Source organism: Petaurus breviceps, unplaced genomic scaffold, assembly GCF_028583685.1.
Source record: "Petaurus breviceps papuanus isolate PSGF00001 unplaced genomic scaffold, PetGlider_PUasm1.0 90804, whole genome shotgun sequence".
NCBI classification, from domain to species: domain Eukaryota; kingdom Metazoa; phylum Chordata; class Mammalia; order Diprotodontia; family Petauridae; genus Petaurus; species Petaurus breviceps.
The window spans coordinates 1,249,529-1,265,432 of NW_027187348.1; the positions used below are offsets into that span (position 1 = coordinate 1,249,529).

At 43.0% G+C, this 15,904-nt stretch overlaps 1 protein-coding gene across 3 annotated transcripts in view; it reads right to left on the minus strand.

Moving 5' to 3' along the window:
- TRIM29 (tripartite motif containing 29) overlaps positions 1-15,904 on the minus strand; it is a 52,690-nt gene that overhangs the window by 15,421 nt on the left and 21,365 nt on the right. For all 3 annotated transcript variants that reach the window (XM_069070049.1, XM_069070048.1, XM_069070050.1), the window contains exons 5-8: positions 14,264-14,462; positions 7,222-7,308; positions 2,475-2,567; positions 537-632 (exon numbers count right to left, since the gene is read on the minus strand). In XM_069070049.1, the coding sequence (XP_068926150.1) occupies positions 537-632; positions 2,475-2,567; positions 7,222-7,308; positions 14,264-14,462 (475 nt within the window). The remainder of the gene's footprint in view (positions 1-536; positions 633-2,474; positions 2,568-7,221; positions 7,309-14,263; positions 14,463-15,904) is intronic.

The following is a 15,904-nucleotide window of genomic DNA, read 5'->3' on the forward strand; positions in this document are numbered from 1 at the left end:
AGAGAGAGAGAGAGAGAGAGAGAGAGAGAGAGAGAGAGAAACATTGAGATTCCTTTGCAGGGAAAAGAGTGAAAGAATAGGGGTCATAGGGTCATATTCAAGGGAGAAACAGAGGAATGTGACCCATGGATTTCCAGGTGAGGAAATTCCTTCTACCAATGTAGGTCAGTATTTTCTCTACAATTTCAAGTTTTAGGGAATTTCCTAGACTACTTTGATGGTGAATGACTTGCCTATTGTAATATATGTCTATACTTTTAGTTTCTATAAATTAGTCAAATGAGGTTCAAGAGAGGTCGAGATCTCCCAAAATCACACAGCAGTGACAGAGTTAGGACCAGAACTCAGGCCTTCAGAATCCCAGCACTTTTTTATGCTGAATGATAATAAATTAGCTAAAGTAGGGAAAACAGATGGGAAAAAGACCTTTTGGAGGTCAATAGGGGAGTTGTTGAAAGGAGAACATAGCTAAAAAGAACAGGGACAATAAGAGAATAGTCACTGGGAAAGGAGTCAGAAGAAGGGAAGAACAATACCTTTCAGGGAGAAGGAGGAGCTGCCTTGAACAACAGGCAAATCATCGGAGCTCTGGATGGAGGATGAATATTCCCATACTCTGGAAGTGTAGTTACCTGGTAGGGAAGAAGAGTGAGCACTGAAGTCTAGCCACTCCGTCTGGATTTGGCCCCAGAACAGCTGGAGATAGAGCACTAGAGATTGGAATCGTTCTCAATTATCCATATTAGGCAAGTAGCAAAAACAGCAAGCAGACAGAGAACCTCAGATAATCCAAAGGCCATTTCTATGTTTCACGGGACCATGAATTTGAGAGGCAATTTGTGCTACCTCCTCAATTGTCTTTGGTTTGGTCTGATAGTCAAAGGAATTTGTATTCCTTGAATACTTTCAGATTGGGCAGAAGGAACAAGGCAGTGTGGACTGAGCTGGATGACATGGGGGGAAAATCAATCAGGCACCGACATTTTGCCACAGATGATTCACAACATGCATAGTGGAGAATTGATAGGACATATGTGTGGGGTAGCACCCCATTCTCGTTCTATTGCAGCCAAAGGAGGTTCCAGTATGGCTGAGACCTTCCTATCAGCCTCCTGCCCAGTTTATCTGCTCTCTGCCAGCAGAGGAGAAATAACTGGATTTCCAAGCACAGTAGAAATTACTTTCAATCTTTTTTCTCTAAAACAAAACCTCCTAGAAACATAAGGCGAGGTCTCCATAACAACCTGCTACCAAGAGTGCCAATGAACTTATACCCTCTCATAATTACAAGAGGATCTTCTCCTGGAGCCAAGAACCAGAGAGACCAAAGGATTTCCAGCTAGGAGTGGGTCATTGACTGGTACATGAGCCTAACCAATAAGGAACCTCCAATGTCTCCTCCTCATGCCTCCATATTTTCCCTGGCATAAGCCATCCATTTTGTCCCCCATATTAAAGGACCTCTCTTTGGAAATATGGAGCTAGAAAGTTCACAAACTGGCACTGATGCTTTAGGTCTTTTCCTCTAAGGACATTCTACAGCAATGAAATAACTCATGACTAGCTGAGATAACATTGTCGATTCCTAGAGCTATAGATTCATCTGGGCCATCTCCCTGCCTTTGGGTAGGATGATGCCCTAAAGTAATAATTCTCATTTCTAGGGTTCCTTTAAGCCTTATGAGGTATATTTTCACAGCAACCCTGTGAGGTAGGAGCTACAGGTATCATTCTTCCCACTTTGCAAATGGGGAAACTGATGCTCTGAAGGGTTAAGCAGTTTTTCCCAGGACCATACAACAGGTAAGTGGCAGGATTCTAAGTAAGTGGATTCTTGACAAGTTCCAGATCCTCCAATTCTAAGACTAGTGCTTTTACCACAAAACCAGGGACAGGGATTTCCCAAGCCAAATATTAATGCTTAATGTCAGAAAGCTCTTGATTCCAGAAGTAGCAGGATATAGCAGTAGTATGCCCCAGGACCTGGAGTTAGGAGACATGAGGTATTTGCTCATGGACAAATGTCTTAACTTCTCAAAACCTCAGTTTCTCTAGCTGTAAAATGGGGATTCTACCTATTACATAGGCTTTTTGAGAGGAAAACATTTTATAAAACATTAAAGAAATGTAAATCAATATTAGACTCAGTCCTTTGGGGGCAGTTCATCTCCCATCTCCTCTTATTCCATCCTAGGTGAGAATAGAAAGCAGGTGGATTTCAGGAACCCTTGACTCAGAACCATATGACTCTCCTCATATCTAAATGACTACTTTTGGCCTTTTCTCCAGGCTTTCACCATCTGCTTGCATCTCCACTACACACACACACACACACACACACACCCCTGCTGAAAGCTCTCTAAACCCTCTCCACCTTGACCACCCCCCCTCCACCTCTGTCGCACCAATGTCATCCTCTCCTGGTTTAGCTTTCCCTCCTCCTCCAGCCCATGAACTGTCCTGATGGCATTTACCTTTGGTTCCATAGAGATTGTTGAAGTTCTTCTGGTTGATCTCTTTGGTGAGGCGGCCTGGAGAAGAAGGTTGATAAGATGTCCTGGCCCCAGCTGAGGAGAGAGATGGAGAGTGCATGTTTGTGTGTGATCTGAAGAGGAGAGGAGCAGCAGTTCCTGACTAAAAACACCCTCTTCAATACCCCATGCTGGTGTCTAAAATGCTGTTAGCAGAAATTTAATTAGAGGGAAGGGAGCAGATCCTAAAAAAATTGGGGATTTTCCAATGTCTCCTATTAGAATGAAATGCCTTCAGTACAAGTGCCAGCTTAAGCTTGACCAGCTCACACTTTAGGGTTATGAGAGAACACCAACCTCTCTAAGGGGAAGGCCTTCTATTGGTGGGACATGGGGTAGTATCAGCTTCTGTGGGGAAGGAAGAAAAGAAGGAAGAGTGAGGTGCTGTGGAGAACAGAAAGGAGAAACTAGAAAAGGTTACCCTAATTTATAAGTTTGTCCCAAGCACTGGAAATAGGACACAGAGGAGGCAATGATGCAGGAGAGGAGAAATCCTGTCATGGGGGACCAAGGAAGGAAGTAGGCATATGAAAAGATGTACTCTGAAGAAGACAAGACAAGAGAGAGAGGGGGAGCCATGGCTCGAAAGCTCCATTCAAGTGTCTGGCTCATTTCACCTGACCCTAGAGGTCAGAAGTGACAAGTGAGAGTACTGGGGAGACAGATTTCCACTGCCTATAAGGACAAGCTTCCTACTTATTGAGCTGTCTCCCAGTGAGGTGGGCTGCCTCAGGAGGGGGAAGGCTCCCCATTGCTGGAGATCTTAGCAGAAGCTGGACAACCATTTATCTGGGATGGCATAAAAGGGGCCCCTTTTCAAATATAGGTTGGACTAGATGACTCCATGATTCTGTGAATTAGGTTCCCTGTCCATCAGGACAATCAAGGCTGAGGACACCCAAGCCATGACTGTCCTGGTAAGGACCCCCTGTTAAATGCCAGGGGCTAAAAGGATCTAAAGCAGCTTCCCATGAGAATAATGGTCGTACAAAGACACTTGCTATTTTGCCCCACCCCCACCAAAAGGAGTGACAATGAGATTACATATATACCAAAAATGCTTATTATATGTGATGTGTAATAATCATTGCTAACATTTATATACCACTTCAAGGTTTTCAAAGTGCTCTAAAGATTTTATCTCATTCAATTTTCACAAGAGCCCTATGAAGTAGAGGCTGCTATTATCCCTATTTTATTTATTTATTTGCCTTTTGGAGGGCAATTGGGGTTAAGTGACTTGCCCAAGGTCACACGGCTACTTTTGTTTGTGTTAAGTGTCTGAGGCCAGATCTGAACTCGGGTCCTCCTGACTCCAGGGCCGGTGCTTTGCTCACTGCACCACCTAGCTACCCCCATATTATCCCTATTTTATAGATGAGAAAACTAAGGCTAAGAAAGATGGAATGACTTACCTGGCATCACAAGCAAGTGTCTGAGGGAGGATTTGAACTCAGGGAAGTCTTCTTCATCAGGAATAATAATAATAGTGCTTACTATGTTCCAGACACTGTGCTAAGCACTTTAAAAATATCATCTCATTTGACCCTCACAACAACCTTGGGAGGGAGGTGCCATTATTATCCCCATTTTGCTGATGAGGAAACTAAGGCAAGTAAAGGTTAAATGACTCATCCAGGGTCACACAGCTATTAAGTGTCTGATACTGGATTTGAACTCAGACCTTTCTGACCCCAAACTCCTATTCATCTCTCTGTATTCCTCATTTCTGGTTGCTTACCAATGTGGAATCATTTCTCTAGACAAGCAAACTGCTTGTGGGGCTTCTTTAAGATGCCCCCGTGGTCATTCCTCTCAGACTGAATGGCCAATGAGTCACATGGCCATAAAATAGAATTACTGAATTCCGAGGGGGAAGGGCCTTAGAGATCACCTCATCTGTCCCCCTCATTTACAAATGAGGAAACTGTAGTCCAGAAAGATCAAGTCCCTTGCTTAAGGTCACACTGCTAATTAGCAGCAGAAACAACAGGGCAATATAACAGAAAGAACACTGAATTTGCTGTTTAAAGGCCAGAGTTCAAATTCCAACAATGTGGGCAACTGTTGGTAAATCAGTTCTTTCTCTGGGTCTCAGTTTCCCTGTTTGTAAAATGAAAACTAAGATCCTTGTGTTTCTGAATCCTGTGATTTGTATATTCCCATGTCACCTAAGTCTAGCATTTTCCCCACTATAACGTAATACCTTCTCATAGTTTCTCCCCTTTCCAGGCTAGGAAAAATGCTAGAGACGACACAATCAGAAGCCACCACTTCCTAGCAGAATTGGAAAGCCCATAGGGACCAGTGTCAGAGGACACAGTGATGAGCCCCAGAAAAGCTGACTAATAAGAGACTGATGGAGCCCCAAACTGGTCCATCCAGGCAGGACACCCGAATGCCAGGAAGGTAGCATGTAGAGGCATGGGCCAGGTTACTATATGTCATCTCCTCCCCTTGCAGGGCACAGTAAGCTAGTACAATCACTGTCTGGGAGGTGAGCTCAGGCTTGGCACGAAGTAGGAATGTGAAGGTGAGGCCCCATCCCTCACTGCTGCCACCCCCAGACAGTCCTCATGCAGCCCAGATGCTGTTTTTCAAGCTAGGCAGGGCCTGCACTATAGGAAGGGCAGCTAGATCCAAATGTCCTTGGGCATTGAATAGGAAAATACCCATTCACTGGGCTTCTCTTTTGTGAATAAACCTTAGCTCGCTTCCCGGCATTCTCTGTATGAAGGAAGGCAGTGTTCCCTCACTGGTATGATGGGACATTTGGAGCATAAGGGAGAACGACACAGGGTTATGGGTGATGGGCCAGCTGTGGGGAGGAGGGAGCACAAGCAGACAGGAAATGATCTTCTGAGCAAGGGAAACTTCCATCTATTAGGGGAAGGTAGAAGACTGGTGAAAGGGAAGGAGAATCCACCAGGAGTCAGTCCTGTGAAAACCTGGCCTTATTATCTGCATGCAAAGAGTCCCATGCTGGGTTTTAAAGCTGAGGGAATATAGAAAAAAGAGGGAAATTTGACTCCTGTCTTCTAGGGGAGGAAGCAATGATGGAAGAGAAAGTATCATGTCCAATTCACCTATTTTACAAATGAGGTAAGTTGAGGCCCAGAGATCGTACAGGAAGTAATGGGCAGAACCACGTTTCAAATCCAAATCTCCAGACTGAGTACAGCACTCTTTTCAGACCTAATATCAGGTGACTTAAGTTTTAGTTCCAGTTTTGCCACTAACTTGCTGTGTGACCTTGTATTGATCACATCATCTCTCTAAGGCCCAGTTTCCTCATCTGTAAATGGGGGGATTTTCAGTGAGATCTGTTGATTTGGCACCATACATTATCAAAGAGGGAGCAGCTAGGTGGCACAGTGGACAGAGTGCCAGGCCTGGGGTCAGGAAGACTCATCTTCATGAGTTCAAACCTGGCCTCAGACACTTCTAGCTGTGTTACCCTAGTCAAGTCATTTCACCCTGTTTGCTTCAGTTTCCTCATCTGTAAAATGAGTTGAAGAAGGAAATGGCAAACCATTCCAGTATCTCTGCCAAGAAAACCCCAAGTGATGTCACAAACAATGGAACACAAGTGAACCACCACAGCAATTATCATAGAGGGAGGAGGAAGGTTTTCCTAGCCAAGAGAAGGAATGACTTTGCAAAAGCCAACTCTCTGAGAGTACAGAAAGGTTTGGGGAGTGTCTTTTGTAGATTTTTATTCTGATTTTTGAGGTGATGGAGAACAAGGTCTATGTTTATTTGCATACTTTCCTGTGGTTGGGAAAAAGGAAAGGTTGAGAAGTCAGAAACAGGGCAGCAGTGTGGATAGGCCATAGAAACTGGAGGCTCTCCAATTGGGCTTGAAGGGTAACTGTGGCTTTTTAGAATGGACAAATCAGCTTGATCCAAACAGCCCAAAAGAAGAATCCTCACTCAAAGTACTCTGGTCAGGAAAGCCAATAGGGTGTGGAAACTGGGATTAGGCTAGAAGCTTAGAGAGAGTCATGGGGCGAGGAGGTGCGAGGAACTGGGCATTAGAGAAATAGGCTTAGAAAGTTTAAAAACAGCCATCCTGGGACTTGGTTGCTTTCTTAAATACACACTACTAATTACCTTACCTTTCTGGGGTTTTATGTTTTCTTTTCCCTTGTGAAAAACCCCTGTGGAGCATATTACAGTGACCTGAAATGTGCTGATATAGAGCTAAAGAGGAAACAGATGCCAGAATTGTGTGGCCAGCTATGGTGGCAAGGGAAAGAACAAGAGGGAAAGTTAATTAAGGATAACCTGGCCAACAGAACCCAGGGAACCAAGTGGGCTCAGAGACCAAGGTCAAGGGCTCATTGCCTAATTTCAAAATAGTCAGGAGAATTTAGAAAACAGTGAAAGGAGATCCCTGGAACAAAAGACAAGGTCCTGGGAATTAATTGCAAGGAACAAATTCCAAGGAAGAACTAGGATCAGTTGGAAGTTAGCCTATTTTACCAAGGCCCAAGTCCAGGCCCAGGTCCTTCAGTCTGGAAACCTGTCTGGAACATAGAGTCATGTGAAGCCATCCTAGGAATGGAGATTGGTGGAATGAGAGAACATCTGGAGGGAGGAAGAACTTTGAAGTTAAAGGCCAGGAATTGTGAACTTGCCACAGTGGGTTCACAGTCCCACAGAGTAAATGAATGCAGCTGTTGCTTACCCTTGGGTGTGAGGTACATGGAATATCTCTTCATGGTATCTGACTGGCCCCAGTCAGATGCATAGTTGTTCATATAGCGATGGTCCCCTGGGGAAAAAAGACAGGGTTAAATCATCAGAGGACTGAGACAGCATCACTGAGTGGGACCCTGGTCTTGGGATGGATTAGCCTCAGAAAGCTAAGATCCCTATCTCAAGGAATTTCATATAAATTCCACTAAAGTTTTCCTCCTGGGGTCTGGAGGTAACATTAGGCTCAGCTAGCATGGCCCAAACTTTAGTAGGTCCTACCAAACTGGAAAGGTGCTGATGCCTGATGCCAAAGAATTGGCCCAGCCAAGCTCAGAAAGCATCATTACCAGGATCAGCACAATTTTTTGACCACGGCATAATTGAAGGAGCAGAAGAGGCATAATCTCTGTTAGTGGAGGGGGGCCCACACAATGAATTCCTAGACCCTTGAAATACAAACATTACAACCTTATCACCCAGGGATGACATGACCACATTGGACTGCATCTCCAGGGGTACAAGTGGGTCCCCATGGAAAAAATAACAGCTCATGTTTTGAGAGTAGGCTCACATTTACAAAGCACTTTCCCTACAACAATCCTAGGAGGTAGGCAGTATAAGTATTACCATGACCATTTTGTAGCTGAGGAAACTGAGGCTCAGAGAGAAGTGACTTGCCCAAGGTCCCATAGCTAATTCCTGTTGAAACTAGGGCTTGAATGTGGACCTTCTAGCTCTGCATTCAGTCTCCCTTCCTCTCCATCATGCTTTCTTGGCTCTTCTCCATCTGATCAAGACCTTACAAATATTCCATGAATTTCTTGGTACAAAATTAACTGATTCGTTCTTAGGATTATAGCTTTAGAGTTGGAAAGAACATTAGAAGTCATCTTACCCAACTTCTTCATTTTACAGACAAGGTTTTACAGAGATATTAATAATAACACTGGGGAAGCCAGGTGGTGCAGTAAATAGAGTACTGACCCTGGAGTCAGAAGGACCTGAGTTCAAATCCAGCCTCAGACACTTAATGCTTACTAGCTGTGTGACTTTGGGCAAGTCACTTAACCCCAAATGCCCTGCCTTCCCCCTCCAAAAATCAAATAAATAAATAAAAATTGATAATAACACCTACCTCTGAGGGTTATTGTGAGGAGTAAATGAAATATGTGTAAAGTGCAGTGCCTGACAATTAGTAGGAGCTTAATAAATGCTTGCTTCCTTCCTTCCTATGTCACACTGCCCCCTTCTTTCATTAATAAAAATTGTTCTTCAGTTGTTTTAGACTGGGGATTTCTTGACAAAGATACTGCGGTGGTTTGCCATTTTCTTCTTAAGCTATTTTATAGATGAGAAAAGTGAGGCAAACAGGTGACTTGCCCAGTGTCACCCAGCTAGTAAGCGTCTGAGGCCAGATTTGAATTCATGAAGATGAGTCTTCCTGACACCAGGCCCATGCTAAATCCACTGTGCCACCTAGCTGCCCTATTATACCATTTATATCATATGTTAAGGTTGGCAAAGCTCTCTAAAAATATTTTTTCATTTGATCTGCACTGCTCTATGAGGCAGATGCTATTATTATCTCCATTTTGCAGATAAGAAAATTGAGCCTAAGATTAAGTGACTTGCCCACAGTCATATAACTAACAAACTAAAGGAAGATTTGTATTCGGATCTTCCTAACTCCAAGTCTAATGATTCTATCCACTACACTACTTAGTTGTCTCTCTTGTAAATGTGAGCTGCTATTATGATTTAGGGTCCTAAAAAACTAAGTCCCCAAGTCTTACCCTTAGAGTGTTTGGCCTGAAGTCAGGAAGACTCATCTTTATGAGTTTAAATCTGGCCTCAGTCACTTACCAGCTATGTGACCCTGGGCAAGTCATGTAACTCTGCCTCAGTTTCCTCATCTACAAAATGAGCTGAAGGAGGAATGGCAGACCACTCCAGTTTCTTTGCCAAGAAATCTCAAAAAATAAAAGGGTCACAAAGAGTCAGACATGACTGAAAAATGACTGAACAACTGAATGTTGACCTACATGACCTACAGCAGAAGTTCTTAATCTGGGGTCCTAAGACCCCCGCCAAAGAGTCCATGGATAATTTTAAAGGTATCAATGAACTTAGGGAAAATAGATCTTTATTTCAATATAACTGGTTTCTTTTGCATTCCTATGTATTTTATTCCATGCATTTAACAACATTATTCCAAGAATGACTTCTCCAGATGACCAGAGGAGTACATGACATATTCCAAAAAGTGAAAAAAAAAATCCTGGCCTTGACCTTAAAGATTTAAACTGCCATCAAATGTCCTAGGAACTGGAAGAGAATGAGCTACTTGATTTCTAGAGTTACAGACAATGACAGGTCTCCTAATCCATGCCAATTAGACTACTGGGGACTTGGCTTCTCATTCATTTCTCCACCCCATTCCTTTCTTCTGCTTTTTCCTTCATCTTAAATGTCTCCTCCTTCCTTTCCTCTTCCTCCTGGAGGCTAGGGGTAATTTAGACTCACCAAAGGAGACTCATGGGCCAAGCTAGGTGAAAGGAACTGTTTTCAAATAGAATTACTTCAGAAAGTTTAAGTCATTTTTATACAGAAATATTTATAGCAGCTCTTCTTATGTAGTGGCTAAGAATTAGAAATTGAAGGGATGCCCATCAACTGGAGAATGACTAAACAAGTTGTGGTATATGATCATGATGGAATACTCCTATAAGAAATGATGAGCAGTTACAGAAAAACCTGGAAAGACTTCCATGAACTGATGCAGAATGAAGTGAGCAGAACCAGGAGAACATCATACATAGTAATAGCAATATTGTACAATGACCAACTGTGAATGACTTAGCTATTCTCAACAATACGATGATCCACCATAATCCCATAGGACTCATGATGAAAAATGATACCCGCCTTCCAGAGAAAGAACTGATGGCATCTAAATACAGACTGGAGTATACTATTTTTCCTCTTTCTTGTTTTGGTTTTTTTCTAATTTTCTTCCACAAAATGACTAATGTGGAAATGTTTTAGAGGACTGCACATGTATAGCCTATATCAAATTGCTTACCATCTCAGGGAGGAGCAGGGGATAGAATTTGGAACTCAAAACTTAAAAAAAAAAAGAATGTTAAAATTTTTTCACATGTTATGGGGGGGGATATTTAGAATGGAAAGAAAGAGAATGTTTAGGTCAAATTGTACAGTTTGGGGTTTTTTCCATTTCATCCCTGATACCATCTCTCAGGGGAAACCTGTTCCAGATCTTCCCTTGACCCCTGCACAAGGCCATGGGGAGACTGTGACTCAGTGTTATCCTAGGTCAGTCAGGGAACTGCCAGTGAGTTCCAGTTCTCTAATCCCCCTTCCTCCCATGGAACAGCAAAGGCTCTTGACAATAGAAGAGAGATGGAGACAACTTGTTCCTATAGCTAACTTACTCAAAGCCTCCTAGTGAAGGCCTCCCACCACACCAGAGCTAAGTCTGTGATCCTACAAACTCCCCAGACTATATCTGGACAGAAAACTACAGACGAGAAGGAATAAATGACAGTGAGGGAGCCACCCCAGCCTGAGGCTGAGGCATTGACATCAGCAGTATTCCCCTTCTCCTACTGGGCTTCCTGCCTTTGGAAGCTTGAGGGAACCACACCTGTTCTGGATAGAGTCATCAACCTTGACCCACAAAATGGGCCATCGTGGGATTGGGTTCCTGGATTTTCACTTGAGTCCTCCAGGCCCCACCTGCCTCTACCAAGGAGTCAGCCAGACCCAGATCTCACAGGGCAAACCCAGATCTAAGCTGACGTTTGCAACCAGGCCATGGGAACATAGTGCCCTACTGCCGCCTCCATGATCTGTGCCTAAGAAATGAGTCACATGTCGATGGGCTCCTCAGCATTTTAGAGGACTTGTTTCATGGTAATTCTATCCCTGACAAGTTATCTCAGTCCTCAACCCTGAGCCTTCTACATATCATTACCCCCTCACATTATCTTACCCTCATACCTACTCCACATAGACATCAGGTCCTCCACCTTGGCAGACAACAGAGGTCAACCATTTCCTTCCTGGGCATGCACAGAGGAAAAAAAAAACAGGCTCACCTCTACTACCAGAACCATAACTAAGACAGGGAAATCGGGCCTTTGACACAGGGCAGTGATATGAGAAAATATATACGTGCCTGTATGTAAATATGTAAGTGCAATGTCCCTGCCCCCTATGATCCTATGCTGGCCATACATAACACTGCCTGACCATGTGTAGCTATCCCTGTTCCCCTGTCCAGGGACCTTGTTGCTGACACATATCTTTCACCATAAGGCTTACTTCCCATAATATCACTTCCCCAATTCCCACCTCTTGCTCCTCCCCAGCTTCTACCTCTTCCCGATGACTGGGAGGGCCAAAAATTGGATGTCACTAACCACAAACATAGCAGGTTCTTAGGGGAAGGACCACTTTCCTAGCAATACTGTGTCCAACCAGGTCTGTATTGCACTGCCCTCACTTTTGGAGATCTATGCTATGCTTTTCATGGAGGGCACTTAAGATCAATGATATAAGTACACACAGGTCAAGACAATACCCCAAGATTTTCCTGCACTACGTGTAAGCTCCATTTTGCCTCGCCTGCCTTTTTCTCAGGTACCAAAATTCCTACAAGCATCCATCAAATTAAACCCCTGTTAAAGTCTTGACCTTAGGGTTTAGAGTGGGGAAGTTTGACATGAAGACCAGAAGAAAACACAAAGGCTTCAAGCCTAAGGAGACTAGATTATTACAGATTAAAAAACAAAACAGTTCCTCCGTTGGAGCCATTTTTCAAGTTATGAGAACAGGGCTTGCTGAGACATGGTCCAGGTGACTTCATCTGGGGATGGGAATGACTCAGATCCAATTCTACAGAAATTTTTGTGTTGTTGAGGTAGACCTGACCTGCCCTCCTCAGCTCTTTCCTCTATGGCCAAGGACAGTAGCTGTACAAAATTCATTTCCATTTGTATTGTCCAATAAGTCATCAAGTTGGGGTACCACAGTGTCCTGGGATGAGCATTATACATAGAGCCAGGAGACACCCAGATCTGAATCCCAGCTCTGACCTTTACTAGCCATGTGACCACAAGCAAGTTACTTAACTTCTCTGGGTCCTATTTTCTTCATCTGCTAATTGAAGACAATAATATCTTCCTCATAGGGTTGTGAGGAGCAAGTGATATCATGTATTATTATGGCTGACGAGGTGCAGTTACACAGATCACCCAAGGCAATATGGCCAGCTCCATAGGAGTGGCAGCATCCCTGGATGCTACCTGATAAACAGATGTGAAGGACCTCAAATCTGCCATCTATATTCCCTTGGTTTAACTTTGTGCTGCCTGGATGACCTGGCAGAAAACTATGCTCAATGCTCATATTCACTGACCCTGTGGCCTAGATGTTGTTCAATCATTCAGTCATGTGTGACCCCATGGACCACAGCATGCCATGCCCTTCTGTCCTCTGCTATCTCTCAAAAATCTGTCCAAGTTCATGTTCATTGTTTCCATGATCCTGTCTGTTTAGGTAAGTACCAAATAGAATAATATTTATAGGCAGTTTAGCACAGTTTCTGAAACATGGCCAGTGCTTGTTTTCTACTGGGTCTCAGTTTTTTCATCTGTAAAATGAAGTGGTTGAACTAAATGTTTTGGGTTGGTTTTTTTTTTTTTGCTTTTTGGAGGTGCAATTGGAGTTAAGTAACTTTCCCAATGTCACACAGCTAATAAGTGTTAAGTGTCTGAGGCTGGATTTGAACTCAGTGCAATTGGAGTTAAGTAACTTTCCCAATGTCACACAGCTAATAAGTGTTAAGTGTCTGAGGCTGGATTTGAACTCAGGTCCTCCTGACTCCAGGGCTGGTGCTTTATTCACTGAGCCACCTAGCCACCCCTCTAAATGGTTTTTAAAGTCTCAACTCTAGGTCTGTGATCCTATAGCCTTTGTATCCTTGGGTAAGTCTCTTTACCTTTCTGAGCTTCAATTTCTTCATCTATGAAGTGGTGAAGTTAGGTTCAACTCTTCTAGCTCCAAAATCTCTGATACTATTATGTTACCCTTTGAGATGATGAAAAGATCAAAGTATCTGTGACCCCCAAGGGCACAGACAACTTATTATTGATATTTCTCTCTATGGAGGTATAGTCTCATAGTATCTTAATCTGTTTTTAAAGTTAATATACATATATACATATCAATATGTAGATGTACATATTCATATATGTATGAGGGTGTTCCAAAAGTTTTAAGCTATGGATATGGACCTATGATTTCATTAGTATAGAGAGCTACCCAGGTGAGAAAACTCCCTCTACTAATTCAGGTAGGCAGCATCTTTCCACCTTACAGACTTCAAGAGCTGCCTAGAGCACTGAAATAATAAATGACTCACCCAGGGTCACACAGCCAGTATATGGCAGAGGTAGTACCTGAACCCAGGTCCTAGGTTCTTTAACTACTACACCATAGTTGTCTCTCTTCATATATGTCTATAAATCTACTATCTCTTGAACTATCAATCTATCTACATCTTTTATCTTTCTAACTCTACATAATATTTATTTATGTATCCCTCCATCCATTTATTTATTCATCTATCACTCTATCTTTCTACCTGTCTCTACATATCTATCTATTCCTCTATCATCTATTTAGCCATGTCTGTCTTTATATTTCTAACTCTACCTAATATCTATCAGTCTGTCTGTCTATGTGTATCTATCCATCTATCCATTGAATGGACATAGTATCCCATTCCATTCTATTATATTCTATCCTATCCTATTCTGTTCTGTTCTATACATTGAACCAATCTAGCTGAAGTTCAAACCAGCCAGAGGATGGAGTGGCATAGTCGTGAATATGGGAGGAGACTATCTAACTTTCTATACCTATTTATTTCTGAATCAGAGAGGAGGATGAGTTTCTATTGGGAGAACAAAGGAGTTCTGGAGCCATCTTGCCAGTATGCAACTTACCATTCTCCATATGATTTCTCTCAATGAAGTTTCGACTCAGGTCTGCTTTGCACATCTTCTCCACGTGTCTCATACACACATTGAGTAGATCATCCTTGAAATTACCCAGAGACTGACCCAGGCCTTCTCCTTCCAACAAGACGTGGTACGTAGGCAGGGGTGGGGGAAGTGAGTAATTGCTCATTAGTGCTCCGAATTCCTGAAGGAACAGAAGCCATAAGTTGTCTTGCCCTTTGGGATCCGAGATACTTTGATCTTTACATCATCTCAAAGGATAAGATAATAGAATCAGAGATTTTAGAGCTAGAAGAGTTCTTAGAGATCATTGAGGCTAACATTAACACTTCATAGATGAGGAAACTGAGGCCCAGAGAGGTAAAGAGACTTACCCAAGGATACAAAGGCTACAGGATTATAGACCTAGAGTTGAGACCTTAAAAGTCATTTAGTTCAATAACCTCATTTTACAGATGAATAAACTGAGACCCAGTAAGAAACAAGCACCTGCCATGTGCCAGAAACTATGTAAGATCCTTATAAATATTATTTATTTGATCTTTACAACAACATCAAGAGGTTAGTGCTATTATTTCCATTTTACAGTTGAGGAAATGGAAGTATACAGAGGTTAAGTGACTTGCTCAGGGTCATACAGCTAGTCAATGTCTAAGGCCAGATTTGAACTCAGCTCTTATGTCATTTTTGACATCTAGGTGGTGTAGTTGATAGAGCTCCAGGTCTGGAGTCAGGAAGACTCATCTTCATAAGTTCAAATCTAGCTTCAGACACTTCCTGGCTGTGTGACCCTGGGCAAGTCACTTAACCCTGTCTGCCTCAGTTTCCTCATCTGTAAAATGAGCTGGAGGAGGAAATGGCAAATGACACCAGTATCTTTGTCAAGAAAATCCCAAATGGGGTCATGAAGAGTCAGACACGACTTAACAACAACAACAACTGGTGCCATTTAGCTGCCCAGTGAAGTTAATGACTTGCCCTAAGGATTAAGATAAAGAACTGGGAATCAGACCCTGGCACCCTGACTCCAAATCCATCACTCTCCCCATTGCAGCACACAGGCCTCCTCCTGGCCTAATGAGAAGAGCTTTAGGGCTGGGAGTCCTGCCCCAGAATCTGGGCTCTAGGTCTTGTCCTGCCACTGATGAGCTGGCTGACCATGAAGAGTCTGTATACTTCTGTTCAGTTTTCCCATTTATAAAATGGAAAACATCACCCTGTCTTCTCAACCTCTAGACATTTGGGGTCACGTTCCCCTCTCTAAACCCTTAGGGTACATATTTTCCTAAAACACCTAGTTTATAATTTAATTACATAGTTTCTTAAATTGTTCTCTAATTATTTCCCCTGTGTAAGGCTTATCTCCTTAAATAGATTATAAACTCCTTTCAACACCTTCTGTTTCCCCAACAGCCCACAGCTCAATGCAAAACACATAGGAGGAATGAACAACTATGTATAGATAGAGAGAGGGATGATGGATATATGGATGGATGGATAGATGGATGGATGGACGGACGGATGGACGGACAGATGGATGGACAGACGGACGGATGGACGGATGGATGGATGGATGAACGGATGGATGGATGGATGGATGGATGGATGGATGGATGGATGGATGGA